Raw genomic sequence first — 27,883 nt, forward strand, 5'->3', positions numbered from 1 at the left:
TACTTTTTTCCTTTTGCTCTTTCTTTTAGTGACCTCCCTATGGGATAGCCTGTACTGGGCAAACTACAACAAAAAGGGACAGATGGAGTGGAAACTGTGGCATTGGTCTCTGCTTGGAACAGAGGGAAAGGGTGTCATTTCTGTGGCCCTTCTACTCCCAGAGCTTGAGTCAATCCCAAAAGTAGGCTAGATTCATCCCTCACTTCAGTGTCATGTGTCCAGTGATACCATCTCAGTTAGCCAGATGTAGAAGGGATGTAAAGTTGACCCAGGAGCAACTTGGGGGTTAGGGGCATCAACCGTCTGCACAGTTGAAATTCCACGTGTAACTTATAGTCATTCGGTCCTGGGTACCTGCAGTCCTCTATACCTGTGGTTCCTCATGCCCACAGTTCTTCTGTATCTGCAGTTCCATGTCTGTGGATTCAACTGGGGATTATGTAGTACTGTAGTATTTACTATTAAAAAAAAAGTCCGTCTAAGTGGACCCATGTAATTCAAACCCAGTTGTTTAAGGGTCAGTTGTATTCATGTCAGGTGAGGGTGGACACATGACATCTAAGATGTTTTCCACTCCCAATTCTGTGACTCTTTGGTGATTGTATTTTTTTTTTTTTTTTTTTTTTGCGGTATATGGGCCTCTCACTGTTGTGGCCTCTCCCGTTGCGGAGCACAGGCTCCGGACGCACAGGCTCAGCGGCCATGGCTTACGGGCCCAGCCGCTCCGCGGCATGTGGGATCTTCCCAGACCGGGGCACGAACCCGTGTCCCCTGCATCGGCAGGCGGACTCTCAACCACTGCGCCACCAGGGAAGCCCTGGTGATTGTATTTTTTACAGAGACACAGGAGGCACCTAGGATCCATACTCCAAAGATGTACCTCTTGTAGTTCTACCCAAGTGTGCATTTGAGTGTTGTTCTTTCATCAGACATTTCAATTTGTTTGAGGATGGTTCTTATAAAACTACCACTGTAAATTCCATTCATGCTTGCCTGTCCTGCTTAATTTAGCCTTCGAATGCTTCTGTGTCCCAGCCATCATATATATGTCTATTCAGTCTCTTCCAGATATTACCAAACAAGCAAATCTATTCAGCCATCCCATGTCTGTTGTATAGCTTATGTTTACTTGATTATAAGCTCCATCAGGGCTGAAACTATGACCTGTGTATTTTGCCAGCCTCCCTAAGGACAATATTTAAGAAAGTAATGGGCACACTGGGACTTCCCTGGGGGCGCAGTGTTAAGAATCTGCCTGCCAGTACAGAGGACACGGGTTTGAGACCTGGTCTGGGAAGATCCCCCATGGCACGGAGCAACTAAGCCCGTGCGCCACAACTACTGAGCCTGCTCTCTAGAGCCTGTGAGCCACAACTACTCAGGCTGTGTGCCACAACTACTGAAGCTCGCGCGCCTAGAGCCCGTGCTCTGCAACAAGAGATGCCACCGCAATGAGAAGCCCACACACTGCAATAAGAAGCCTGCACACCGCAACAAAGAGTAGCCTCCGCTTGCCGCAACTAGAAGAAGGCCCTCGTGCAGCAACGAAGACCCAACGCAGCCCCCCCAAAAAAGCCCAGGACCAGATGGCTTCACAGGTGAAGTCTATCAGACATTTAGAGAAGAGCTAACACCTGTCCTTCTCAAACTCTTCCAAAAAACTGCAGAGGAAGGAACACTCCCCAGTTCATTCTACGAGGCCACCATCACCATCACCAAAACCAGACAAAGATGTCACAAAAAGGAAAACTACAGGCCAATATCACCGATGAGCATAGATGCAAAAATCCTCAACAAAATACTAGCAACACGTTAAATCCAACAACACGTTAAGAGGGTCATACACCATGATCAAGTGGGATTTATCCCAGGGATGCAAGGATTCTTCAATATATGCAAATCAATGTGATACACCATATTAACAAATTGAAGAATAAAAACCATATGATCATCTCAATAGATGCAGAAAAAGCTTTTGACAAAATTCAACACCCTTTTATGATACAAACTCTCCAGAAAGTGGGCATAGAGGGAAACTACCTCAACATAATAAAGGCCATATATGACAAACCCACAGCAAACATCATTCTCAATGGTGAAAAACTGAAAGCATTTCCTCTAAGATCAGGAATAAGACAAGGGTGTCCACTCTTGCCACTATTATTCAACATAGTTTTGGAAGGCCTAGCCACGGCAATCAGAGAAGTAAATGAAATAAAAGGAATCCAAATTGGAAATGAAGAAGTAAAACTGTCACTGTTTGCAGATGACATGATACTATACATAGAAAAGTCCTAAAGATGCCACCAGAAAACTACTAGAGCTAATCAATGAATTTAGTAAAGTTGCATGATACAAAATTAATACACAGAAATCTCTTGCATTCCTATGTACTAACAACGGAAGATCAGAGAAAGAAATTAAGGAAACAATCCCATTTACCATAGCAACAAAAAGAATAAAATACCAAGGAATAAACCTTAACTAAGGGGGCAAAAGACCTGTATGCAGAAAACTATAAGATACTGATGAAAGAAATCAAAGACAACACAAACAGATGGAGAGATATACCATGTTCTTGGATTGGAAGAATCAATATATATTTTTAAAATTTATTTTATTTATTCATTTTTGGCTGCACCGGGTCTTTTTTGCTGCACGTGGGCTTTCTCTGGTTGCGGTGCGCAGGCCTCCCACCACCGTGGCCCCTCCTGCTGCAGAGCATGGGCTCTAGGCACGCGGGCCCCAGCAGTCATGGCATTCAGCCTCAGTAGTTGTGGTGCGCGGGCACAGCAGTTGTGGCTTGCGAGCTCTAGAGTGCAGGCTCAGTAGTTGTGGCGCACGGACCCAGCCACCCCATGGCGTGTGGGATCCCCCCGGACCAGGGATCGAACTCGTGTCCCCTGCACTGGCAGGCGGACTCTCAACCACTGCACCACTGGGGAAGCTCTGGAAGAATCAATATTTTGAAAATGACTGTTCTATCCAAACAGTCTGCAGATTCAAAGCAATACCTATCAAATTACCAACGGCATTTTTCACAGAACTAGAACAAAAAATTTTTACAATTTGTATGGAAACACAAAAGACCCCAATAGCCAAAGCAATCTTGAGAAAGAAAAATGGAGCTGGAGGAATCAGGCTCCCTGACTTCAGACTATACTACAAAGCTACAGTAATCAAGGCAGTATAGTACTGGCACAAAAACAGAAATATAGATCAATGGAACAGGATAGAAAGCCCAGAGATAAATCCGCACGCCTGTGGTCACCTAATCTATGACAAAGGAGGCAAAAATACACAGTGGAGAAATGACAGTCTCTTCAATAAGTGGTGCTGGGAAAACTGGACAGCTACATGTAAAAGAATGAAAGTAGAACACTTCCTAACACCATACACAAAAAATAAACTGAAAATGGATTAAAGACCTAAATGTAAGGCCAGACACTGTAAAACTCTTAGATGAAAACATAGGCAGAACACTCTTCGACACAAATCACAGCAAGATCTTTTTTGACCCACCTCCTAGAGTAATGAAAATAAAAACAAAAATAAACAAATAGGACCTAATGAAACTTAAAAGCTTTTGCACAGCAAAGGAAACCATAGACAAGACAAAAAGACAACCCTCAGAATGGGAGAAAATATTTGCAAATGAAGCAACGGGCAAAGGATTAAGCTCCAAAATTTACAAGCAGCTCATGCAGCTCAATATCAAAAAAACAAACAACCCAATCCAAAAATGGGCAGAAGACCTATAAGTAGACATTTCTCCAAAGAAGACATACAGATGGCCAAGAGGCACATGAAAAGATGCTCAACATCACTAATTATTAGAGAAATGCAAATCAAAACTACAATGAGGCATCACCTCACACCAGTCAGAATGGCCATCATCAAAAAATCTATAAACAATAAATGCTGGAGAGGGTGTGGAGAAAAGGGAACCCTCTTACACTGTTGGTGGGAATGTAAAGTGATACAGCCACTATGGAAAACAGTATGGAGATTCCTTCAAATTCTAAAAATGGAACTACTATACGACCCAGCAATCCCACTACTGCGCATATACCCAGAGAAAACCATAATACAGAAAGACCTGTGCACCCTGGTATTCGTAGTAGCACTACTTACAATAGCCAGGACATGGAAGCAACCTAAATGCCCATCGACAGATTAATGGATAAAGAAGATGTGGTACATATATACAAAGGAATATTACTCAGCCATTAAAAGGAATGAAATTGGGTTATTTGTAGAGACATGGATGGACCTAGCGAGTGTTATACAGAGTGAAGTAAGTCAGAAAGAGAAAAACAAATATCATATATTAACGCATATGTGGAGTTTTAAAAAATGGCATAGATGACCTTATTTGCCAAGCAGAGATAGAGACACAGACCTAGAGAACAAATGTTGTATGGATACCAAGGGGGAAAGGGGGAGGTTGGGAGGAACTGGGAGATTGGGATTGACAGATATACACTATTGGTACTATGTATAAAATAGACAACTGATGGGAACATACTGTGTAGCAGAGGGAACTCTACTTAATGAACTGTAGTATCCTAAATGGGAGGGTAATCCAAAAGGGAGGGGATATATGTATATGTATGACTGATTCCTTTTGCTGTGCAGTAGAAGCCAACACAACATTGTGGAAGCAACTATACTCCAAAAATAAGTAAATAAATAAAAATTTAAAAATTAAAAAAAAGTAATGGGCACTCACAGTTTGTTAAACAAAAAGTAACAGTGTCCTTTATTATGTAGTAAAGGCCATTTATGAGAAACCCATAGCTAAAATCATACTCAGTGGTGAAAAGCTGAAAGCCTTTCTTCCAAATTCAGGAACAAGACAAGGATGCCCACTCTCACCACTTCTATTTGACACAGTATTGGAAGACCTAGCCACAGCAATCAGACAAGAAAACCAAATAAAAGTCATCCAGATTGAAAGGGAAGAAGTAAAACTGTCATTATTTGCAGAGAAAGCCCTAAAGTCTTCACCCAAAAACTGGTAAATGAATTCAGTAAAGTTGTAGGATGCAAGGTTAATATACAGAAATCTGTTGCATTTCTATACACTAACAATGAAATATCAGAAAAAGAATGTAGAAAAAAGACCTGTTAAAAATTGCATCAAAAAGAGTAAAATACTTAGGAATAAACTTAACCAAGTAGGTGAAAGACCTATACTCTGAAAACAATAAAACACTGATGAAGAAAATTGAAGATGATACAAAGAAATGGAAAAATATCTCATGCTCTTGAATTGGAAGATTAATATTGTTAAAATGGCTATACCACCCAAAGCAATCTACAGATTTGATGGAATCTCTATCAAAATACCCATGACATTTTCCACAAAACTAGGACAAAAAATCCTAAAATTCATATGGAACCACAAAAGACCCAGAATTGCCAAAGCAATCTTGAGAGAAAAGAACAAAGCTGGAGCTATCACCCTCCCACACTTCAAACTATACTACAAAGCTACAGTAATCAAAACAGCATGGTACTGGTACAGAAACCAGACACACAGGTCAGTGGAACAGAATAGAGAGCCCAGAAATAAATTCACACACCTATGGTCAATTAATCTCCAACAAAAGGGGCAAGAATATACAATGGAGAAAAGACAGTCTCTTCAACATGTGGTTTTGGGAAAGCTGGACAGCCACATGTGAAACAGAGATTAGAACATTTCCTCCCACCATAAACAAAAATAAATTCAAAATGGATTAAAGACTTAAATGTAAGCCCTTGAAACCATAAAACTTCTAGAAGAGAATATAGGCAGAACACTCCTTGACATAAATCATGGCAATATTTTTTTGGATCTGTCTTCTAAGTCAAAAGAAATAAAAGCAAAAATAAACAGCTAGGACCTAATTAAACTTCGAAGCTTTTGCACAGCAAAGGAAACCATTGACAAAACGATAAGACAGCCTACAGAATGGGAGAAAATATTTGCAAATGACATGACCGACAAGGGATTAATATCTAAAATATACAAACAGCTCATGCAACTCAATATCAAAAAAAAATAACCCAATCAAAAAATGGGCAAAGACCTGAATAGACATTTTTTTCAAAGAAGACATACAGATGGCTAATAGACACATGAAAAGATGGTCAACATCACTAATTATTAGAGAAATGCAAATTAAAACAACAATGAGATATCACCTCACTCCTGTCAGAGTGACAGTCATCAAAAAGTCTACAAATAACAAATGTTGGAGAGGATGTGGAGAAAAGGGGACCCTCATACACTGATGGTGGGAATGTAAATTATTGCAACCACTGTGGAAAACAGTATGGAGGTTCCTCCAAAAAAAAAAAAAAAACACTAAAAATAGAAGTAACAGGACTTCCCTGGTGGTCCAGTGGCTAAGACTTCACACTCCCAATACAGGGGGCCTGGGTTCAATCCCTGGTCAGGGAACTAGATCGCACATGTATGCCACAACTAAGAGTCCACATGCCGCAACTAAAAAAGATCCTTCATGCCGGAGCTAAGACCCAGCACAGCCTAAATAAATAAATATTAAAACAAAATAGAATTAACATATGATCTACTCCTGAATATTTATGCAGTAAAAATGAAAACAGTAATTCTAAAAGATACTTGCACCCCAGTGTTCATAGCAGCACTATTTATCTAGAATAGCCAAGATGTGGAAGCAACCCAAGTGTTCATCAACTGACAAATAGTTAAGAAGTGGTATATAAATGCAGTGGAATACTACTTGGCCATATAAAAGAATGAAATTTTGCCACTTGTAGCAACATGGATGGACCTAGAGACTATTATGCTCAGTGAAATAAGTCAGACAGGGAAGGACAAATACTATATGATATCACTGATATGTGGAATCTAAAAAATAATAAAAACAAATGTATGTAGCAAAACAGAAACAGACTTACGGACACAGAAAACAAATTAGTGTTACCAGAGGGGTGAGAGAAGGAAGGGAGGGGTAAATTAGGGGTATGAGATTAAGAGATATAAACTACTGTGTATAAAATAGATAAGCAACAGGGATATATTGTATATAGCACAGAAAATTTATAGCCATTATCTTATAATAACCTTTGACGGAGTGTAATCTGTAAAAATACTGAACCACTATGCTGTACACCTAAAACTAATATAATACTGTAAATCAGCTATACTTTTTTTTTTTTTTGCGGTATGCGGGCCTTTCACTGTTGTGGCCTCTCCCGTTGCGGAGCACAGGCTGCGGACGCGCAGGCTCAGCGGCCATGGCTCACGGGCCCAGCTGCTTCATGGCATGTGGGATCTTCCCAGACCGGGGCACGAACCCGTGTCCCCTGCATCGGCAGGCAGAGTCTCAACCACTGCACCAACAGGGAAGCCAGCTATACTTTAAAAAAAAAGTAACCGTATCATTTTTTATTCCATTTTGTTCTTGGTAAGAACCTGGAGATTTATTCTTGTACACATAACGTGTTCCAAATCTAGCAGTGAGTGACAGTTGGAGTTGTTTGATGGAGGCCTCATGTCACATCTCTCTTCATTTTGTTTCTCTGTCGAGGGTCATAGTCCTTGTAATTGGGCTTGCATTAGCAATCAGTTTGTGCAGTTATCCTAGGGAGATAATTTTGTTATTACAGGCATTATCCTTTCTATCGTAGACCATTCTGGTGTTGACAGTTGGTGAAACAAAGGTATGACCTACTACTGGTGGTCAATGTAATTAGCAAATCTATCTATAGGACAGAATTAAAGTTGCTTTAAATGTGCTATCTCAAAGTACGGTAGTGTGAAACTTAAAAGTAAAAACAAGAAAAAGAAGACTGCATGTTGAAAAGATGTATGGAAGTATAGAAGTATCTGAAGATAAAAAGACAAGAACTCACTGGCTCCCACCAGCTCCCCTGCCTTAGTCTCCAGTAGCCCCCTTATTCCCTGGCAACCATGGCTGACAGTGTGGTTTAGAGTCTTCAGAGGCAAGTTTTCTTTGTGCACACATGTATGCAATTTTTAAAAAACAATTTTAAAAACTTATTTTTTGCAGTTTCTTTTTTCTTTTAATATATCATGAATATCTTCTCTTGTTAGTACAAATAGGTCTTGTACTGTGTTAAGTGTTGCATGTAGTATTACATACTCTGGATATATTTAATCATTAACATACTGAAGGATTTTGAAGTTGTTTTCATTTTTTTCCTACTATGTGCAGTGCTGCTGTGACCATTCTTTGTGTATGTGTGGATTTGTGCAAATGCTTTTGAGGAATAGATTCTTAGTAGTAGAAATGCCAGAACAGTTGGTATTGGCATTTTGGGTTTTGTAATTGCTGCCAAATTTCCCTCCAAAAATTACCAGTTTTTCCCTTAAGTTTTAATTAGAACTTGATGTTTCCATAATATGATTTTTATTTTGTTCTAAAAAATTGTTGAAATATACAATCATGTACACATGATCATCTTCACATGAAAAAACATTTTAGCAAATGAGAAGTAATCTTAGGACTTCTGTCTCCTAATTGGGAGGAGTCACACCTCTGACGCGTCATGTATTTGATAGGGTAATGCAGAGACAGCCAAGTTACTTTTAGCCCAATACCCTTTATCCTTTCTCTTTTCACCTCCAAATCTTGCCTTCCCTCACACCCTATAGCCATCTCTGACACTACCCCAACTCTCATAATTTTCAAAGAATTGTTACCAGCTGTGATCAGTTTCGTTGCCATCCCTATCTCCTTTAACTGATCCTAAGTCTCCATGTTGGCTAGATGAGCTTATTATTCCCATCTCCCTCCCTGTAGGTTTCTCTTAACTCCCACTGTAAGAGTATTCAGAGTGTTTAAGAGTTTAGAAGTTAGACAGCCTACATTAGAATTCTGGTCCCTTTGCTTTCCAGCTCTTTGAGTGGAGGCGAGGAACTGAATCTCTTCAGGGCTTTGTTTTCTTATTTGTAAAACGTGGTTAGGAAAAGAGTGCCTATTTCATAAGGTTAGGAGGGTTAAAAAGGAGTAAATCTGAGTTGCTGTTATGCCCATCATTGTGATGTGGCAGTTGACGTGAGTCTTCAAGACAGTTGAGGAAAGTATTTGTGAACTTTTTTTAAAAAACATCTTTAAAAATAACCTGAGCAGGGGCTTCCCTGGTGGCGCAGTGGTTGAGAGTCTGCCTGCTGATGCAGGGGACACGGGTTCATGCCCCAGTCCGGGAAGATCCCACATGCCGCGGAGCAGCTGGGCCCGTGAGCCATGGCCGCTGAGCCTGTGCGTCCGGAGCCTGTGCTCCGCAACGGAAGAGGCCACAACAGTGAGAGGCCCGCGTACCGCAAAAAAAAAAAAAAAAAAAAAAAAATTCTGAGCAAACCATTCTTGAACCTTGCAAACATAGTAGATCTCTTTTAATAAATCTGAAGAGTCAGGTTATGTAAAAATGAGACTTACTGAGAACTGTGCATTTAATTATTTATGTTTGTGTACCAGGTAATTGCTAATACATTACTACATTTGTTAGCTAAGTTATGGAAAATGACTTACCTCTTAAGCACAGAGTACTCTGAATTTTTTAAATGAGGATTAGTGAATGTACAAATATTTTATTGCTTTTTATCCATATAAAATACATGATTATTTCTGTACATGAATAAGTATATCATTGAACTTCTGAAGTAAATTAAATGATAATAAGAGATGAGTAATAAAGTCAGGTGAGAGGAAAAGAATAGAGGAAGGGCTGTAAACCCTGACAGGCCTATTTGAGTTCCCTGAGATATATCCTGATTACCGTGCTACTTATTTATTTCCTTGGAATTTAGCTAAAGGGAAGGTGGCTTGTTGAGGGAGCAGAGCCTGGTGCATGCCAGGGCTCCCTGTCATTAGCCTGCAGGCTAAGGAAAACAGGTTGTCCTCTAACAGCTCCTGGAGAGGACACCACACTGCACCATGGCAGTAGCATTACGTGGACTGACCATTGAGAATAGGTGATGAAGGATCTGGCTCCTTCAGCCACCACAAAATTGTATATTGAAATGAAGGCATTAGTCACTAACTCGAAATGGGGATTTCAGTAAGAATAAAATTTAAAGCTTTTCTCAAGTGTGTGTTTATTCAATGCACATTATTTTTCAGTGGTCTAGTTCTTGTCCTCTCTAAAGAAAGATTTTTTTCTGAGCCTGAATCTCTAAAGTTTGCTGCCTTGCCTTTCCTCTCTTGGTGCCAGTGGTTGATATCAGGATTTTGCCTTCAGCTTATAAGACAGGTGTACTGGTGTCTTTGTAAGCCACAGACTTAATGTTTCCTATCTTTAACAGCAGGCACTAAAACTGTAGGAGATGGCATTCTTCTATAGGTCCTGCAAAAGAGGCTGAATTAATCACCTCTGCAGTGTAGACATCTGCTGCCTGCATTCTGCCTCTGTAGACTGAATTTGACAATTTAATTTTAACAAAAAAGAACACTGCTACATAAATATAAAACGCTTAAAGCATTATTTAGACAACAGTGTTACTAAAGCATGAAGATGTAAACTAAAGCCTTTCGCTTCTTGTTTGAATTTGTTTTCCAGCAGTTTAAGAAAAAAGAAAGCTTTAAGTTCCCCGTTAGAACCCAAAGCTTTGGATAATTCCACATACCAAACATAGTATAAGCCAGTTGTGAACATGTCTTAATATCTCAGTTTAAAATTTGCAGAATGATTTGGTGTTGCCCAGTGCTTAGAAGTGACTGTTTTTGTGACAAGAGACAGATATCTCAGTCAATATGTCCTAAATTTACTTCAGTCAGTACGCTGGAGAGGCATCTGTCTGATGACTTAGAACCCTGAATACTTTTCAAAAGTAAGATCCAAAATGTGCCACCATGTTTAAGATTCTCTCCAAATATAGACTAGTGTTTCCCAGCCACACTCCCCACCCCCATTGCCCCTGCCTTTTTATCTGTGGCAAAGATTCTGATTCAGTAGGTCTGAAGTGGTGCCTAAACATCTATTTTTCACGGTGTGCCTCAGGAGTTTTGATATACTCCTAATTTGGGGAACCGCTGGGGTAAGAGTTTTTGATATTGGGGTAAATCAAAACTAAATCTGAACCAAATCAAGTAGCAGGCAGGGAAAGCCAAAGACTTGGACAGTAGTCCTTCTTGTCTCTGAACTCTCCTTTGCTCTTCTCCTATGGCATTATGTAAGCAAGGTAGGAGGGTGAATCAAATCCACACACCCTAGCTGGGAGTGAGAGACAAACTGCTTCACTTTTTTCAACAGATAATTTCACTTTCCCTGAAGGCTTGAAACTTTGAAGAGGTAAGCCTCAGTAATAAAATGCTCACAAAGATTAACTATACACTTCTAAAAGTTATAGCATTTATAATTATAAATATAAATAAGGGTTAAAAAATATGATAGGTTTTAAAACACTTTAATGGATCATTTAATTTACATACACAGGTTCTGGTTCCTGCCCAACTGGGGGAATATCTAATAGCAAATGTATAAATACATGAATTATGATTCTCTTCGCATACCTTCCTCAAAGCTAAATGCTGAGAGGTTTGTCTTTGATTATAGACAGCTGTTAACAAGTAGAAATAAATTTTGCAAATCTACATTTTATACAGGGCTTGGGCAATACTTTACTGCATGTAATCAAGACATGTTAGCATTTAAGTGTTTAAACTTGGGAATTAAAGTTTAATAAATAGGACTCCCCTGGTGGCGCAGTGGTTGGGAATCTGCCTGCCAGTGCAGGGGACATGGATTTGATCCCTGGTCCGGGAGGATCCCACATGCCACGGAGCAACTGGGCCCGTGCGCCACAGCTGCTGAGCCTGTGCGAGCCACAACTACTGAAGCCCGTGCGCCTGGAGCCTGTGCTCCGCAACGAGAGAGGCCACTGCAGTGGGAGGCCCGCACACCGCGGCGAGGAGTAGCTCCCGCTCGCCTCAACTAGAGAAAGCCCGCACACAGCAACGAAGACCCAACACAGCCAAAAATAAATTAAAAAAAAAAAAAGTTTAATAAATAAATTTGCTCTTTTGCGAGGGGGTTGTTGTTGTGGACATTAATTTCCTGTTCTATAATGTACAGTGTACATGTCTTTATTCCTAAAATGTTGAGTTGTGTTTAGAGTAAATTTATGTTTTATTTTTCAACTGATTACTTAATTTTTTATTCCTACGTTATAGAAGTTTAAGGTTGAGGAAGTGGAGGCCTGTCTTTGTGCAGTTGTGTGTCTGTGTCTGTGAGTCTGTGTCTGTGTCTGTCTTTCTCTAGAATCAAAGGGATGAGCTAGATTAGGGGTTACAGATGTAACCCCAGTGGTTAGTTAACTCTTCACGACGTTGTGTGTCCTTAAATTTTCCTGTAAAAGAGAAACACACTAACAGATCTCAGTATCCTTCCTTAAATTTATCTTTGATTTACAGTTGACTTGACTACTGCTGCCTTGATACCTTCAGGGTTAAACTTGAGCTCCAAGGTTCTGGGATATATTCTTCAGCAGGGGAGAGAAATGGGAGACCGGATTTGGCATTGTGGCTGTGGACACGTCATAACCACTCTGAACCTGTTTCTCCTTCTGTAGAAAGGGGATCATAGCTATACTCACCTCCAGGGGACATTGTGAGAAGAAAATGAGATAGAGCATGTGAGGATACTTTAGCAGTGGTTCCTTTCTGTTAGGGTTCCTTTTCTTGTTAGGGGTGGAATGTATTTATGCCTTTCTCTCTCCCTCTTTTCCCCCGTTCCTCCCAGTACTTGATTGCCTGATAATGGCAAACGCCGGCTAGGTGTTAGGAGGCAGTGGTGAACAGGGCAGATATAATCCTTGCTCTCTGGTAGCTTAAATAACTCCCTACTTGCCTACTCCCTACTTGGAACAGCTTTCTCTGCCTTCTGGAAGAGCCAGTCTCTCCTGCTCTTCCTAATAGGCTACTCGTTCCCGTTGCTATCCTTCCTCATTCTCTTGCCCAGCCTTTAAGTGTTGGCCTTCCTTAGGGTTCCATCTTAGACGCTCTCTTTACCCTGTATTGCGTCCCATAGTATATCCAGCTCCCTACTTGAAATCCTGTCCCCTCTTCTTGACCAGCTATCTCAGAGGTACTTGAAATTCACCATGTCTAAAACTGAACTCATGGACTTTCCTGGCAGTGCAGTGGTTAAGACTCCACATTTCCACTGTAGGGAGTGTGGGTTCAATCCCTGGTCAGGGAACTAATATCCTGCATTCTGCGCGGTGCGGCCAAAAATGTTTTTAAAGAACTAATAATAATAAAAATAAAATTGAGCTTATGATCTAAACAGTGCCCCTCTCTCCCCCAAAACTGATCCTGCTCTGGTGGTCTGTGTGTCAGTGAGTTGTCCAGTATTTCGTCCAGTTGTTTAATCCAGAAAACCATGTCTCTCTCAGCCCCCTGATCGCCCATATCTCATGTATCTACTTCTTCACCAAGTCCTTTTGCTTTTATATCCTAAATTTCTGTCAGGTTCTCCATTTCTGTTCTCACTGATGTTCTGTTCTCACTGAAGAGTATTCCATTCTTCCACTTCGGATAACCTTGTCGTGAATTCCCACTCATTACTTTTAGGGAGAAAAACTAAGCTCCTCACTTGTCGGGGCTCTCTGGCCTGGCAAGAGTTGTCCCTTCTCTTCCCCAGAGTTGCCTTGTATTGCTCTTCTTCCTTATCATCTACTTTTGAGTTGCATGGACATGGACTATCTTTTGTTTCATCCACGTACCATGTTCCTTTATGCCCGAGACCTCTGCCTAAGCTCTTAGTCTCACATGCAGACCCAGTGCTTCCTTTTCCTGCCTTAATTTATCTTCTAATCTACTTAAGGCAGATCTCAGCTCAAATTCCATTTCCTCAAGGTATGCTTATTCTGCCAATTCAAGGCCGGGTCAGAGCTCTCTGATACGATCTCCTGGCACTTTGTCCTCTTCTATAAACAATTAGTTCATTTATTATTATATATTTGTATGTGTGATTATTACATTTGATATTTATTTCACATACTTAAAACAGTGTTTCTCATATAGTGGATTGCAACCCATTATACATTATGAAATCAGTTTTAAAAATTATGACAAGCCTTTAAAAAAAATGAAATAGTATAGAAAATATCAGACCTCTTCACTTACAATAAGGGTAGTTTTTCATCATACCTTTGCTTCAGATTAATAAATAGGTGTGATCATATAAGTGTGCAGATACACAGATGTATTGAGTATGATATAAATTATATTTCTTATTGTGGGTCTCAGTCAAAAAAGTTTGAAAGCCACTGAACTAGGTGGTAAATTCTGTGAGGAGAGGAATTCTCTTTTGTACCCCAGTCCATCCCCAAGTCTAGCAGAGGGCACTCACTCAGTAAATATGTCGGCTGAATGACTGAAAGCACACTTTTTCAGGGAGGTTCACAGACCCATTGTCTTCCTCCTAGGGATTAATGGACCCTGGTTCTAAGCACATGTTAGTGATTATTTCCCCCGCCAGTTGAGTCTGCATTAGATCATTAAAAGAAAAGAAGTGTAGAACCACACCTACACATGTATTTTTTTAAGGGTTGATAAGGCAATGAAACACTATTGAGAAGAGATTTTAGATTTAGTTTTTGTATTACTTAAGAATCTTAGGCCTTAAATACCATTTTATTTTATTTTATTAATAAATAATGAAACAATTTTCACCTGCCTAAATATCTGGGTAATTTTTGAGTTTCTAAGGTAGTCTACACACAGGGCTTGTTACATAGCTGTTCTCTTTTATGCGTACTTCAGCAATAAAATATTTACGCAGTTTTGGCAAGGTGATACTACAACCTGGTTTAGTACAACAGCTGCACTGCCTGTTCCCATGTGGCTTGATTTCCCTTTTTAATCTTTGGTTTTCTGCAACTAAAGACTTATGTCAGCATGTAGTTTATACAGCAGCAGATAATGGTGAAAGCTTCTTGAATTAACATAGTAAAGAGAAATACGCTGCTGAGTTTACTTTGTTTCATATTTTTCTGATGTCTCTGAAAAGCATTTTACTAACGTGTCCTACACAGTAGAGCTTTTATAAACATCACATATTTACAGTGAGACATTTTTGTGAATTTTTTTTTTCTTTAGGGAACCTGTAAACTCATCTCCAAAGGTATAGTCTCTGATCTTAAAAAAGGGAAACATCTCAGCTCTAAAGTCATCGCCGTTTGGCCTAGCACAAATCAGCAAAGTTCTGGCAATAAAAGAATAATTTTTACATTTATTTTCGGTCATACATTTGTATGTATATTGAAATTGAGATTGGATTAAAAAGTGTTTAGGCAAAAAATACAGAATCTTAATTCTTTTCAAGTTTATTATCAGAGCCCTTTTAGCCCAGCGTTTTTCCTAGCATATGTGTTATTTTTTTCTTTCTATTTCTAGGTGCTCCTGATCCAACAGCAGGTGCTAGTATAGATGATGAAAACTGCTGGCACTTAGATGAAGAGCAGGTTCAAGAACAGGTTAAACTGTTCCTTTCCCAGGGCGGGTACCACGGATCAGGGAAGCAGCTTAATTTGCTCTTTGCAAAGGTATGACTTTTTATTTTTAAAGAAATATTCTAAATATATACATTTATAGAAAGTATATATGATCATGTTTACAATAGGATAAAGGCTTCTTTTTAAATTCTTATTTATTTTTTTAAGAACTGGGAATTCCCTGGCGTTCCAGTGGTTAGAACTTGGTGCTTTCATTGCCAGGGCCCAGGTTCAATCCTTGGTTGGGGAACTAAGATCCCACAAGCCATGTGGCATGGCCGGGGTGGGGTGGGGGGAAGAATAGACTAAGTTATTATCAACCATTAGAGACTTCTGTGTTGTAATGCAAGCATTAATTTACTTAGGTGTCTTTAGACAAGATATGGGCCATTTTTGTCTTTCTCAGCTCTTATTAATAAAATGGTGGTAATTTATACAGTTTTGAAAAACTGTTCAGTACTAAAAATAAAATAGCTTAATGTTATTTGAAATGCCATCTTTTCAAGTTTTTTCTTCTTCTAGTTAATTTTCCCAAGTAGAGCATACCTTTGAATATAGTCCTTAAGATGTGCTTTATATAATTAGTTTAATGTTGATATCTTTAAATTAGTTTCAAGAGCATAAACTTTGGAGTCGTACAAACCTGGGTTTAAATCTCAGTTCTAAATCTTATTGAGTGTATGTACCTTGGCAAGTTATTTAAGTCAGTTTCCTCATCTATAAAATTAGCTAATAGTAGCATATCTATTCAAGTTGTTGTGATTATGGTGTTAAATGATAATGGTGTCTAACAGTAGTTGGCCCTTGGTAAATGTTAATTTTCATCACCAAAATTTGATAGCCTAAGAAACAAAGTTATCTTCATTATAAGTTCATTGTGAACAGAAGCTGTGTCTTGCTTTACACAGAACTCTTAGTACCATAAACACATGTCTAAATACTGGATAAAATGCTTTTTAAATAATGTTAAAGCAATGTCTTTTCATTGGGGGTACAGCCATCTTTATAGATAACGTATTCAAATTGGTTTTAAGGGAACAGATAACTGTGTTCATTGATATTTATGTTAAACAACTTCTCTAATATTCATAATACTTAAAAGCTTTTGTAGTTCAGAAGAATTAGAGTAAACTCTGTTACTGCTTATAGCCAAAAATTAGTGTATTCTGATTAATGAAAACCCTTTAAATGAAGATTTATCCCGGGACTTCCCTGGTGGTTCAGTGGTTAAAACTCCATGCTCCCAGTGCAGGGGGCATGGGCTCAATCCCTGGTCAGGGAACTAAGATCCAGCATGCGCGTGGTGCAACGTTAAAAAAAAAAAAAAGATTTATTCCATATACCATACTTAGATTGACAATTTTTCAAGAATTTAGATTACAGTAAAAATACATTTAACTCTAAAATTATTTCACATGATTTAATCATTCTTTGGTAATTCATAGGCACTTCAGACTCTTGTAATACTTCACAGTCAACAGTCTGAAAATTAATTACCATTAGGCTGTAATTAATGTATATGTATTTGAGTGTTGGTTAATAGTTCTGGTTTGTATGCTTAATAGTAAAGCATTTATTTTCATTGCTATTGCTAACTGAGTAGTAGGGTAGAAATTTATTAGGAAAATAAATACTAAATTAAATCCATGATATACAGAGGTAATATTAAAGTTTTGGTATATTTAGACACACAGGAAGTATTTCATAGATTCTCTTATCAGCAGAGAGTACACTGTGGCCTAGTGGAAGCAATGTGAAAGAGGTATTAGACTGGCCTGCAGTTGCTATTTTTATCCTTCTATATGATGTACACATTGTATATGCCATATGAAGTAAGAGCAACATCTAATTTTGGACATGGCATAACTTCCAGAGTTAAGGCAGATCCGGATTCTGATTCCAGTAGTTCCTCTTGTCCTTTGGACAAGTTACTTTACTTCTGAGGGATGGCTTTATAATTTGTAGAATGGGGATTATAATCTGGCCTACTTTATATGGTTGTTGTGAAGATTAAAAGGTAAGTATGAATGTAAAACTCTTTAGCAAGATGTCCGATAAATGGCAACTCCATTTCTTTCTCCTTTTTAGTCCTTCTTAAGATTACTCAAAAAACCCTTCTGGAAGCGTACCCTTGTGATTCAGTGCACAAGTACATTTGGGTTCTCTACAAGGCTCAAATTCTGAAGCCTGGTTTGGGGGGAGGGTTCCATTACTCGTCAGGGTACAGGACTGAGGCAGAACCTATTGATCTAGAGGTTTAGGCTGCTTTATTGAAGATCTGCTGTTTCCTCCTTCATGTGGCTTTCACATAGAAAGAATTTTGAATAAAAGGACTCCCCTCTCCTTATCTACTACTTATGACCTTGCTCCACTAATTTTCTACACAGAGAACTGATGTTCAGCTGGGATTCCTATTCATTGAACACATAGCGGTATATACTTTAAGAATGGATGGATTCATTTAGGATTTCCTGTAGAGCAACTTAGCCTTGTGTTTCTTGTTTTCTTGTTTATTTGGGAAATGTAACAAGAATAATGGACAGAGCTTGAGGTTCCATCAGAGAAGCCAAGTTAACTTACTAGGTCAGTGGTTATGATTCTGCTTCAAGGATTGCTCATTTGGAGCAAGAGAGTTCTGAACCTACAGCCCTTTACATTTCCTCTTACCATTGCAAAAACAGTCCCATCTGAGTGAATAGAAGTATGCTGTTGCTCTTTACATGGAAATCCTCGGTCAGAAAGAATCTAGTGAAATTACTAATTTACCTCAAAAAATGAAGCACTTGTAGGACTTGTACTTGAATATACTGAAAACCACTGAAAGAGGTTTAAATTGTACAGTTTAAACTGGTGAATTGTATGTATGTGAATTATGTCTCAATAAAGCTTTTTTTAAAACAATGGAAGGACAGATGCTATTATTATAAACACTATCAGATCAATTTAGAAGATCTCTAAAGAGTTCTCAGTACAGTGCTTTAGACTCTACTACTCTGGTGGTTAAGTGCAATCAGTTAGGGAGTCAGGAAGGTGCCCAATGATTTGTCTTGTTTATTTTGGTATTATTTTTCTGTAGGCTGACAAAAACATTTGGGGGGAAAATTGGGAAGTTACGCAAATTTCTTTTCCTCGTGTGGATTCTAAAACATAATTTTAAAAAATTAATGGTCAGTTCTCTGATTAAATAGCCATTTAGGACAGAGGCTCATTTTTTTTTGTTTGTTTTTTTCTTTTTTTAAGGTTTTGGGGTTTTTTTTCTGATGTGGACCTTTTTTTTTTTAAGTCTTTATTGAATTTGTTACATTACTGCTTCTGTTTTATATTTTGTTTTTTTGGCCGCGAGGCATGTGGGACCTTAGCTCCCTGACCAGGGATTGAACCCTCACCGCCTGCATTGGAAGGTGAAGTCTTAACCACTGGCCCGCCACGGGAGTCCCTCAGAGGCTCGTTTTTAACAACTTTTGTTTGCTTAAGAAGGATGGTGTGAAGACTTGACCACCACCACCACCCCACCCTCCCTCCCCAAAGAAATAAAGTAGTCTGTCTCTGTATTGCTGTTCATTTTTTAACATTTTTCTGAAGGTCTGCTTTTTCCCCACTAGGTGCGGGAGATGTTGAAGATGAGGGACTCAAACGGGGCCCGAATGTTGACTTTGATAACAGAGCAGTTCATGGCCGACCCTCGTCTGTCACTTTGGAGGCAACAAGGCACTGCAATGACTGACAAATATAGGCAGCTCTGGGATGAGCTGGGTAAGTATAAATTTCCTGATGGATTGCCATTGGGTTGTGTGTGGACAAAGACCATGGTTGAATGTTTAAAGAGCATGGTCAGAGTACTGCAGAAGAGAGAGCTACTTTTATATGAACTTGTTGCCATTATACACTGGTTAGAAGAATAGGAAGAATGAGGCATTTGCAGGAACCAATCTTGGCAGTGTTTTTGGGGAATTGTCTGATGTTGAGGAAAGCAAGCACGGGATCTGCTTTTAAATATTTGAAAAAAAAAAAGCTATATTTCAAAACAGGTATTTGGTATAATAGAACTGATTACTTATTTCTAGACTGATACTGTAATCAGTTCAGCTAAAATTTGGCTGTTTTCCCCTTTTGCCCACATTAAAATTATCAAAAGTAGCTTGAATATTCATTTTATTTTTTTTTGTTACTATTGACTTAGATGGACTGTTGATTGTCAGAATGGAAAAGACACTGCAAACTCTAATTTGTATTGCTTCCCAAATCCGTGGTGGTAAAGATATAAATATAGCAGGTGGTTGAAAAAAGGAGAAATCTACTACTCATGTTTACTGGGAAGTTTGGGGGGGATGACTCTTGTTACTCTGTGCTCATTGCTAGGGAAATTAATAATGTATTTATCTTGTCTATTAAGAAATCTATATGTGACAAATGGAATTTTTGGCAAATATTTTGTCAATGCCTATATTAGTTTTACGTTATGCATATATTTATTAGAAGATCCTAGTTTCAGTGTAATTGAATAGTAGAAGTCTTCATACCTTCACCTTCTGTCTTCCTCTTGGCTAATGATGGACCACATCATGCTATTGATCCCATGTCTAGACCAAGAGAGGCTGATGTCTGTGAAGATACTACATGATAATTGCTTGGAAGGGACCTTTGAGATGAACTGTTTACAGATAAGGAAGCTGAAGTCTGAGGAGGTTAGAAGACTTCCACAAAATGACATAGTGTGACCTAGGGTTGTACAGCAGGTTGGTAGAGAATTGGACACCAAAATTTCCTTTTTCCCATTAATAGGATGTATGTTCAGGAACTGAGCTGTGGATGACAACTCTTGTTTGTTTTGTTGTTTGTTTTTTAACGTGTGTCTGCTATTTGCCAGCTGTTAGATATTTGTTGACCTTTTTCCCTAATATTTTTATTAAGTATCTTGTAATAATCTTAGTACTTCCCTTGGGTCACCTGAAGTAATGCTTAGTGGCCTTCCCCTCAATCAAAATTTAAATCAATCTGTAACTACAGTGGATCCTTTCAATGTATTGGAAGGAAATGTTTGGGGGCCCGGTGTGGTGGTTGGAGAACACAAGTGTAATGCATGGTTTAAACAAAAATTTTTATAGAATACTGAGTGATTTACAAGTAAAGACTCCTCAGTCTTGTAACTCTGTAGTAACTGTTGAATTGACTAGTTGGTTTATGGCAGTAAAAAGGATTAGCATTAAAAAAAAAACTATTATTGGATTAATATTAAATGAATAAAATTTAAAGAGCTTTGGTACTTAAAGAAGCTTAGAATTAACAAATAACTAATTAGAAAGAAAATACCAACTAAATTTTTTGGTTACCAAAAAAAATGTACAAGTGATATAGTTAAATAAAATTTTCAGGGTTTGCATTTAATCCATTAGTCATATTTCACTTCTGCAAGTTGGCTTTGAAAATTATGTACCTCAGCCCTCAATCAAAAGGATTAATTCTCATTAGGTGGAAGTTTCTACTAGCTAATGCTAGTTATACCCTCTGATGGACTACTTTTCTAGTTATGGACCAGGCTTTAAACAAGTTCTTTGATTTCAGTCCAGGATGAAGAATACATATTCTTGCCCTGTATTTTCTTTTTTCACAGATCACCCTCCCTCCCCCGAACCCAATCATCACTAGACTGCTATAACTTCTCCTACATACTGTGATGGTGAGCAGAGGTCACTTGCCATTTTAATGAATTCTAAGTTCTGTGAAGAATATCATGTAGCAGTAACAATAGTTATCACATCTTAATATTCATTCACCAAAAAAGTTAACTAAAAGTTGCTTCTGGACTTCAAAAGGAAAGAATTTTGCTTCTTAAGAAAATGGGGGAATTTGACTTTGTGCCCCTGCACAGGGCTCACATTGCTTCAAGGCTCTGCTGTGGAATTAAATGCTGAGCACTGCCAGATGCCAGACATTGAGAAGAGGCTGAGTTTTGTCGGCAAATGGGATCTGCAAGTTAATTGGTGTTTTCTGCAGGCTTCTGGCTGTGAAATGAAATTGGAAGCCCTTTAGCCACATGGATAATACAGGACCTGAATACAAATGTCACATGTCACCATCAGGACCCACTGTGAGACAATAGTGTTCCCACTCCAACACTGCACCATTACAGATCATTTAAATATGGGGATTACATTTAAACTAAAAGCCCCATTTGCCTTTTACTGCAATTTAAATGTCCTCTTAGCAAAAGCTAAGTGACAAATTAAATGAAAAAAGTGCCCACATTTTTAAAGCTGTAATGCAAAACAACCTTTTATTGCTTCTCATGTGCCACGAATGAATCATTATACTTGTCAACCCTAAACCAAGCCATAATTGGAGCAGCTACTGTTATCAAAGTAGGGCCGCTCTGTGACAGCTTAATAAAGCTGAAACTGTTAAATTAAATCTCAGATGCTTAACTCCTTAGCACCGGTAGATTCGATAGGTCCATTTCTGGCAATGGCCAGTACCCCAGGAGAAAAAAAATTCCTGGCATGAAAGCCTTAATCTGATGAAAGTGTACTAGTAAGAGTATCTTAGCCAAGTAACTGCTTCTTGGCAGAGAGATTCAGAGGCATCAGATTGTCAGCCAGATTACAAAATTGTATTTTTTCATAAGATCAGATATCCCCCTCCCCAAGATTTACAACTTTTTGAGTATATGTGATTTATTAAAATTTAAGTACCGATGTTTCAAAATTAGTTTTAAAAATAACATATATTCATTTAACTCTTTCTTTCTTTCAAATAAAGATACGCATACTTATTTGAGATAGCAAAAGGCCCAATTTCTTTGCCCCATCCTCTAGCTAACAAAGGAAGGATTATGCTCAGTTCTTTTCTAAAATAAATGCCTATGATATTCATTTGGTCTGAGTTAATTTTTCTGATTTACTCCCTGATTTTCATAATGTAGTGTGAAATAGATACAGATGCATACTATTAAGATCCTGTTTAGTGCATCTCATTTACAGATACATTTATCTTGCATGTGAATCAGTTTTTCATATATTAATTTTACTTTCTTTACATAATGTTCATTTTCCCAAACATATGGCAGTCTTCTGAAGATGAGTGGTGTTGTATCATGATCAGCTGTAAGAACATGTATATGTTAAAATCGTAAGACAGCCCATTGCAACAGTAGAGGCTGCATATTTGGTAGTGGCTACACATATTTGGTAGAGCTATAGAATACATACCTTTTCAGTTGTGTTCTTTACTCCATGCAGATTTTCTGGAACACGGATCACAGAAATAACCCTTGGATCTCAAGAGTTATTTCAAGCCCAGTGCAGATTGGTGAGCACACCTACTGTTAGCCCTAATGGCTGTCTCTTCAGCACACTTAATTACCGTGGGGGTCTTTAGGGATGAGGGGATATATTGTAACCTCTCATCTGTGTAGATGGTTCTCTTTCCTTAAATGTCTTCCAAGACTGTAATTTTATTTTGCTTCATAAAACTATAGGTTGTGGCTGCCAGTCTATTAAAACCTAATTAAAATGGATGTCATTAGAGGAAACAGTTAAATAAGATTTAATTACAGTTTTAGCACAGGGAAAAATTCTTAAATTTTCATTTTCATAATATGTATTGCATAATATGTTCCCCCACCCCCCCAAATTTTAGACACTTTCTCTCTCAGTCAGGTGTTTTGCTCTCTAGCATGTAACCTTGTTTCTTTGGGAGAGGCTGGGCTGCCATTGCAAGAGCCTTACTGCTCTGAGCTGTGCTCACTCAGTTCACAAGAACAAGGTGGTATCTCTGAGTTCTTTTCAAAGCTTTTGATACAGGTACCTCACTGTGTGTGGGCAGAAATAGCCATAGTTAGATGTTTCTTTCTAGTTTGCATTTCCTTATTAGACAATAGATATAATGTTCCTTGGTAGGGTGCTGGATAGATAGAGTGAGTATAAAGATTCAGGGGACTTGGAATCAGGATAAATCTACATTCAGCAATAGAGAACTTAGCCCACCCACTGGGACCACAGATATTGCAAAGTACTAAAAATTACCTACTCCATGGACCTAGAACCCTGTCCCAGCTATCATTGCAGATACAAGTATTGGCCTCTTTTGCACCCACCCACATTATTCTTGAATAAGGAAGAAAACATATGCTTAAGTCACACATTCAAAATGGTACTGTAAGTAACAGGAGGGCCTTTGTGCACAGCCAGAACTAAGATTCTAGAGGCTCTGCTTTGGAGGTAACTGTGGAGAAATTTCTGGGATATGCCGTCTTACGTCTCCAAAAGCAAAAGGCTTACTAATTCCCCCCACTGTTTGGAGCCCCTTACTTAGTTTCTATGGTAAGTTCAAACTCAGGCTTTCCACATTTTGAAGTTGATGGTGGCTAGTGAATAGGCTAAGGAGTGACTGCTTCTCACTGAGAACTGGAAAGCATTCCAGTGTAGTTTGCCATATAAGTTGATACGTCTTTGCTAGTGCAGTGGAGAAAACAGCAATTCCCAGAGCCCCCTTGCAGCAAAAAGATGTCAGTACAGACTTGGAAACTTCCATGTTGCTGTAAGTGTAGTATGTAATCCTAATGAACCACATATCAGGGATTGCTTGTCACCTACCAGTTTGTCTTCCCTGGGTGCAAGGAGAATATATAGCTTAACCACTTACACCATTTCTATGCCTTCCTGTTAACACTTCTTTCCAGAAGTCTTGTTGTGGTTTCCCGATCAGTATGTATTAAGCACTTGCTATGTCAAGGAGAATAGATGTATTAAATATTTGATTTTACCATTGACGATGATACCGGGAGTATGGAGGGAATAGAGATACAATCATCAGGAGAAAGGAGAAATTAGAACAGGCTGGAATGAACTGCAGAGCGCTTTGATAGAGTAATTTATTCACATATTAGTGAATAAGTAAACTGAACTTAACATGGTTTTACAGGAATGTTCATGGAGGTGAGTTGTAGGGAAGAAGTAGTGAGACTACTACAGAAAGAAGGAATAACATGAATGAAGACAGGGAGAACTCAGTGGGGGAAGGTGAAAAGGTTCAAACTCATTATCCAAAATGTTGTCTTTAAGATTTTCAGTCCAACCTTGTTATTCTTCGTTGTTACTTAACTTCAGGGGGAGGAGGAGGAGAGAGAGTAGACATTACAGGATCTAGATTTTTGCTTTGTTTTATTTTCCATTTTGGTCCAGCTACTAAACATAACGCAGATGCCAACAATTATTTATCAGGCACTATGCTAAGCACTTAATGCATGCATTATTTTATTTAATTCTTAAAACAGCCCTGTGAGATAGGTAGTTATTAGCCCCAGTTTTATAGCCAAGAAAACTGAGGTACAAGGAGACCAGATAACTTGCCTAAGGTCACAGCAGCAGAGCAGGAATTTGATCCTATGTGTCAGTGACTTCAGAGACTCAACCACTGAACTAGATACCATCCTCAACTTATTTTAAAAGACTAATATGCCTCTCTTCCTGGCGGTCTCTCTCCTCAGAGGAGAACAGGGACAAAGTCAAGCTCACCTAGATGGCAGTAAATCCTGCAAAAGCTGCCTGTCCTGCCATGGGTCCACCCGCCCCATGGTCCCACAGTCCTGACTGCAGTTGTCAGCAGAGCTTACCTAGTCTAGTTGCCCATCTGTGTTCACAGGGGCTCTCTAACTTCAGACTCTGAAAAAACACACTAATGTAGAGGAGCCAAATATATGCTATTGATTGAGAACTGTATTATGTAATAAGTGTATCATAATATACAGATACTACATACTGTAGATGGGGTACATTGAAGTTTTGGTCTCATTTTCCAGTCCCTTCTGTTATGGAGCCAGTGAAAACCCTTAGGTCACTGTCTTTGTCCTGGCCTGTGTTTACCTCCTGTGGTCTGTAGGCTCTGCAGAGCCCCTCCTGCACATGGGCTAGGCCATCCTGCTCTGGGATGGGGTTGTATGCTCCTGTCTCAGCCTCTGTTTTTCCCCTCATTATTCGGAGCTCCCTCTAAATACAGAGGCTTTGTCAATTGTATTGCTCAGGAGGCTTTGCTTCCCTCCAGCACTGTTCTCAGAATGTCTATCTGCTGCTGGGTCCTCATTACTGGGGCCTGGTTTCTTTCTCTGTTGTGTGGTCCTACTGCTATTTGTCTCTTAAAACTGAGACCTCTGTGTTCTTGGGTCATAGGGCTCTGGGTTCTGTTCTGCTGTGGGGATGGGAAGAGGGGTTTATTCTCTGCTGCTTTAAGTCGGCAGAGTAATTTCTAGTTTGGGTCAGAAGTTAACCAAAAGAGAGAATGCATATTTCTATATGGTGGGCAAATCTACGATAAATACTTCCTGTGTAATACGATCACCCATCCTTCTCTTGACTGCAGCTGCTAGGCCTTCATTATCCATTCAATACCCTGTCTGGGAAATAGTGAAAATCAAGAGAAAAATTAAAAAATACATATTAATAGAAAATAGGAGATTGTCGGGATTAAAAGAGATGTTTACAGATGATTTGATCCTACTTAGCCAATCGGAGACTCTTCATGATATTCATTGTCTAAATTATTTAGGTGTACAATTGAACAATTTTAACAACACTTGGGGATCACCCCTTTGTGTGTTTTCATAAAACTCTTCTAAATATAGACCACGGAGATTTGACTAGGAGTTAAGATGTAATACACTTTAGTGTTCTGTGTTATACATGTAGTGTGCTGGTAGCATTGTTTGTACCAAGAATAAATTCCAGTTACTTTCTTTTATGCTGTCTTTCTATTTATAACATGAGTCCATTGGTGGTAGATTTTGTTCTCACATTCGTGGCTAATAGGAAATGTCAGAGCATTGGTATAATGTGTTCTTTTCTTCCTCACAACAATTTCAGAAAATTTCTCTCCTTACTTTGCTCACTTCTTAAAAGCTAGTATTGCCCTTGCCCTCAAGAAACTGCCACCAAAGGGAAGTCTGGCTGGGGGAGTCTCCTTCCTAGAGTGTGGATCTCTAGAGCGTCCCATCGTGGTAGAGCATAGGAGGAGTGAGGGAGTGCAAACGAAGACAGACAGACTGGGGATCATTTCCTTTCACCATTTCTTACCCTGAAGTGGCAGCATACAAAAATTAACGAGGTCTGAGAAGCCTCATTTTAAGCCATCTGCGATTCCCAGGGGCTTCACGGGGAATCAAGGATGCCAGGAGCTAGAATGAAAGAAGTGGAAGCCAAGGGAGGACTGCAGCAGCCACTTAGGCTGTTCTCTGCATGTGCTGGCACCTAGCAAGGTGCTTTGCTAATGTTGTCATGGTTCATTTAAGCTTAGGTGGGCTAATGAGGTCTGGGGAGAACCCAAGGAAAGGAATAATGGTTGTCACTCAGATGGGGAGTTCAGACCCTGCCTCGCAGAGCCCCCCTGGGGTGGGGTGGGAGGGAGAAGAGTGTGGTAGGAGGAGGCAGGGCCTTCTCCTGTCGGTAGAGCGCCTCCTGCCTCTTTACACACTAGGCTTTCCACTAAGATTTCTCTAGGACAAAGGATCCTGAGATTTAAAATACGTGCTTGACAGTGACTATCTTCAGTAGGCTTTTAAACAGCCACTCGTCTTAAGGGTATACCTGAGAACGACTTTTTTATTTATGTGAATAACTTTCCGTTATATATTTTTGGTGGAAGGCAGGCTGGCAAATGATTTGCAGTAGGTGAATCTTTGTGAGGCTGCTGTAAGCTTGTCTGATAACTTCGTAACATTGTTTTTAGTGCTCAAGTTCAAAGTTCCTAATTGAAATAAGGATAGGACTCTATGTAAAGTACAGGTGCCATCTGACATTAAATTGCTTGAATGAGCTAGTAGATCTTAGACTGATGAGTTAGACTGATCTTAGGGCTATTTTCTCCGGCTCTGATCTAGAGATGAATTGCCAGGAGTAGTGGCAGTAGTTGTTATGCAAAATGTGGCTCACTCCCTCAATTCTGTGAGCAGCGATAACCTTTGAAATGGAAATCCAAATCTCTGTGATTTTGAGCTATGACCAGCCAAATCTTGTTGACCTCAGGTTGTGCTTCCCAGCCCCTTTTTGGGTAATTTAAGAATTTGAGAATTTGCTTCAGCAAACCTGGAGGAGAGAGAATCATTCATAAATTAGGAATCAGACTTAAGCGATAAACAATCTTGAAATGGCTTAGATTGGAAGCCACAGTCTTCCTTTGTGGATGAGCAAGGGCTGAGGGGGTTCTACGGGAGGAGCCTAAATAGGACACTTGGGTCAAATATAAGCTGGGAACGGGGAGAAAATTCTGTTAGGAGGAATGCTTTCAAAATGCTGCCAAGAGCACAGAAGTCTTAATTCACCTCTCCCCCACCCTGTCTGCTCCCAACACACACACATTTAAAAGATGAGAATATATCCAGCAACCTATTCACCATACATA

General features: G+C 39.2%; 1 protein-coding gene across 1 annotated transcript in view; it reads left to right on the forward strand.

The window, feature by feature from the left end:
* Positions 1-27,883, forward strand: part of ZSWIM6 (zinc finger SWIM-type containing 6) — a 203,989-nt gene that overhangs the window by 131,179 nt on the left and 44,927 nt on the right. Inside the window, exons 3-4 of the mRNA XM_019929999.2 lie at positions 15,399-15,547; positions 19,099-19,249. Of these exons, the coding sequence (XP_019785558.2) occupies positions 15,399-15,547; positions 19,099-19,249 (300 nt within the window). The remainder of the gene's footprint in view (positions 1-15,398; positions 15,548-19,098; positions 19,250-27,883) is intronic.

This window comes from Tursiops truncatus, chromosome 3 (assembly GCF_011762595.2).
Source record: "Tursiops truncatus isolate mTurTru1 chromosome 3, mTurTru1.mat.Y, whole genome shotgun sequence".
Taxonomy (NCBI): Eukaryota; Metazoa; Chordata; class Mammalia; order Artiodactyla; family Delphinidae; genus Tursiops; species Tursiops truncatus.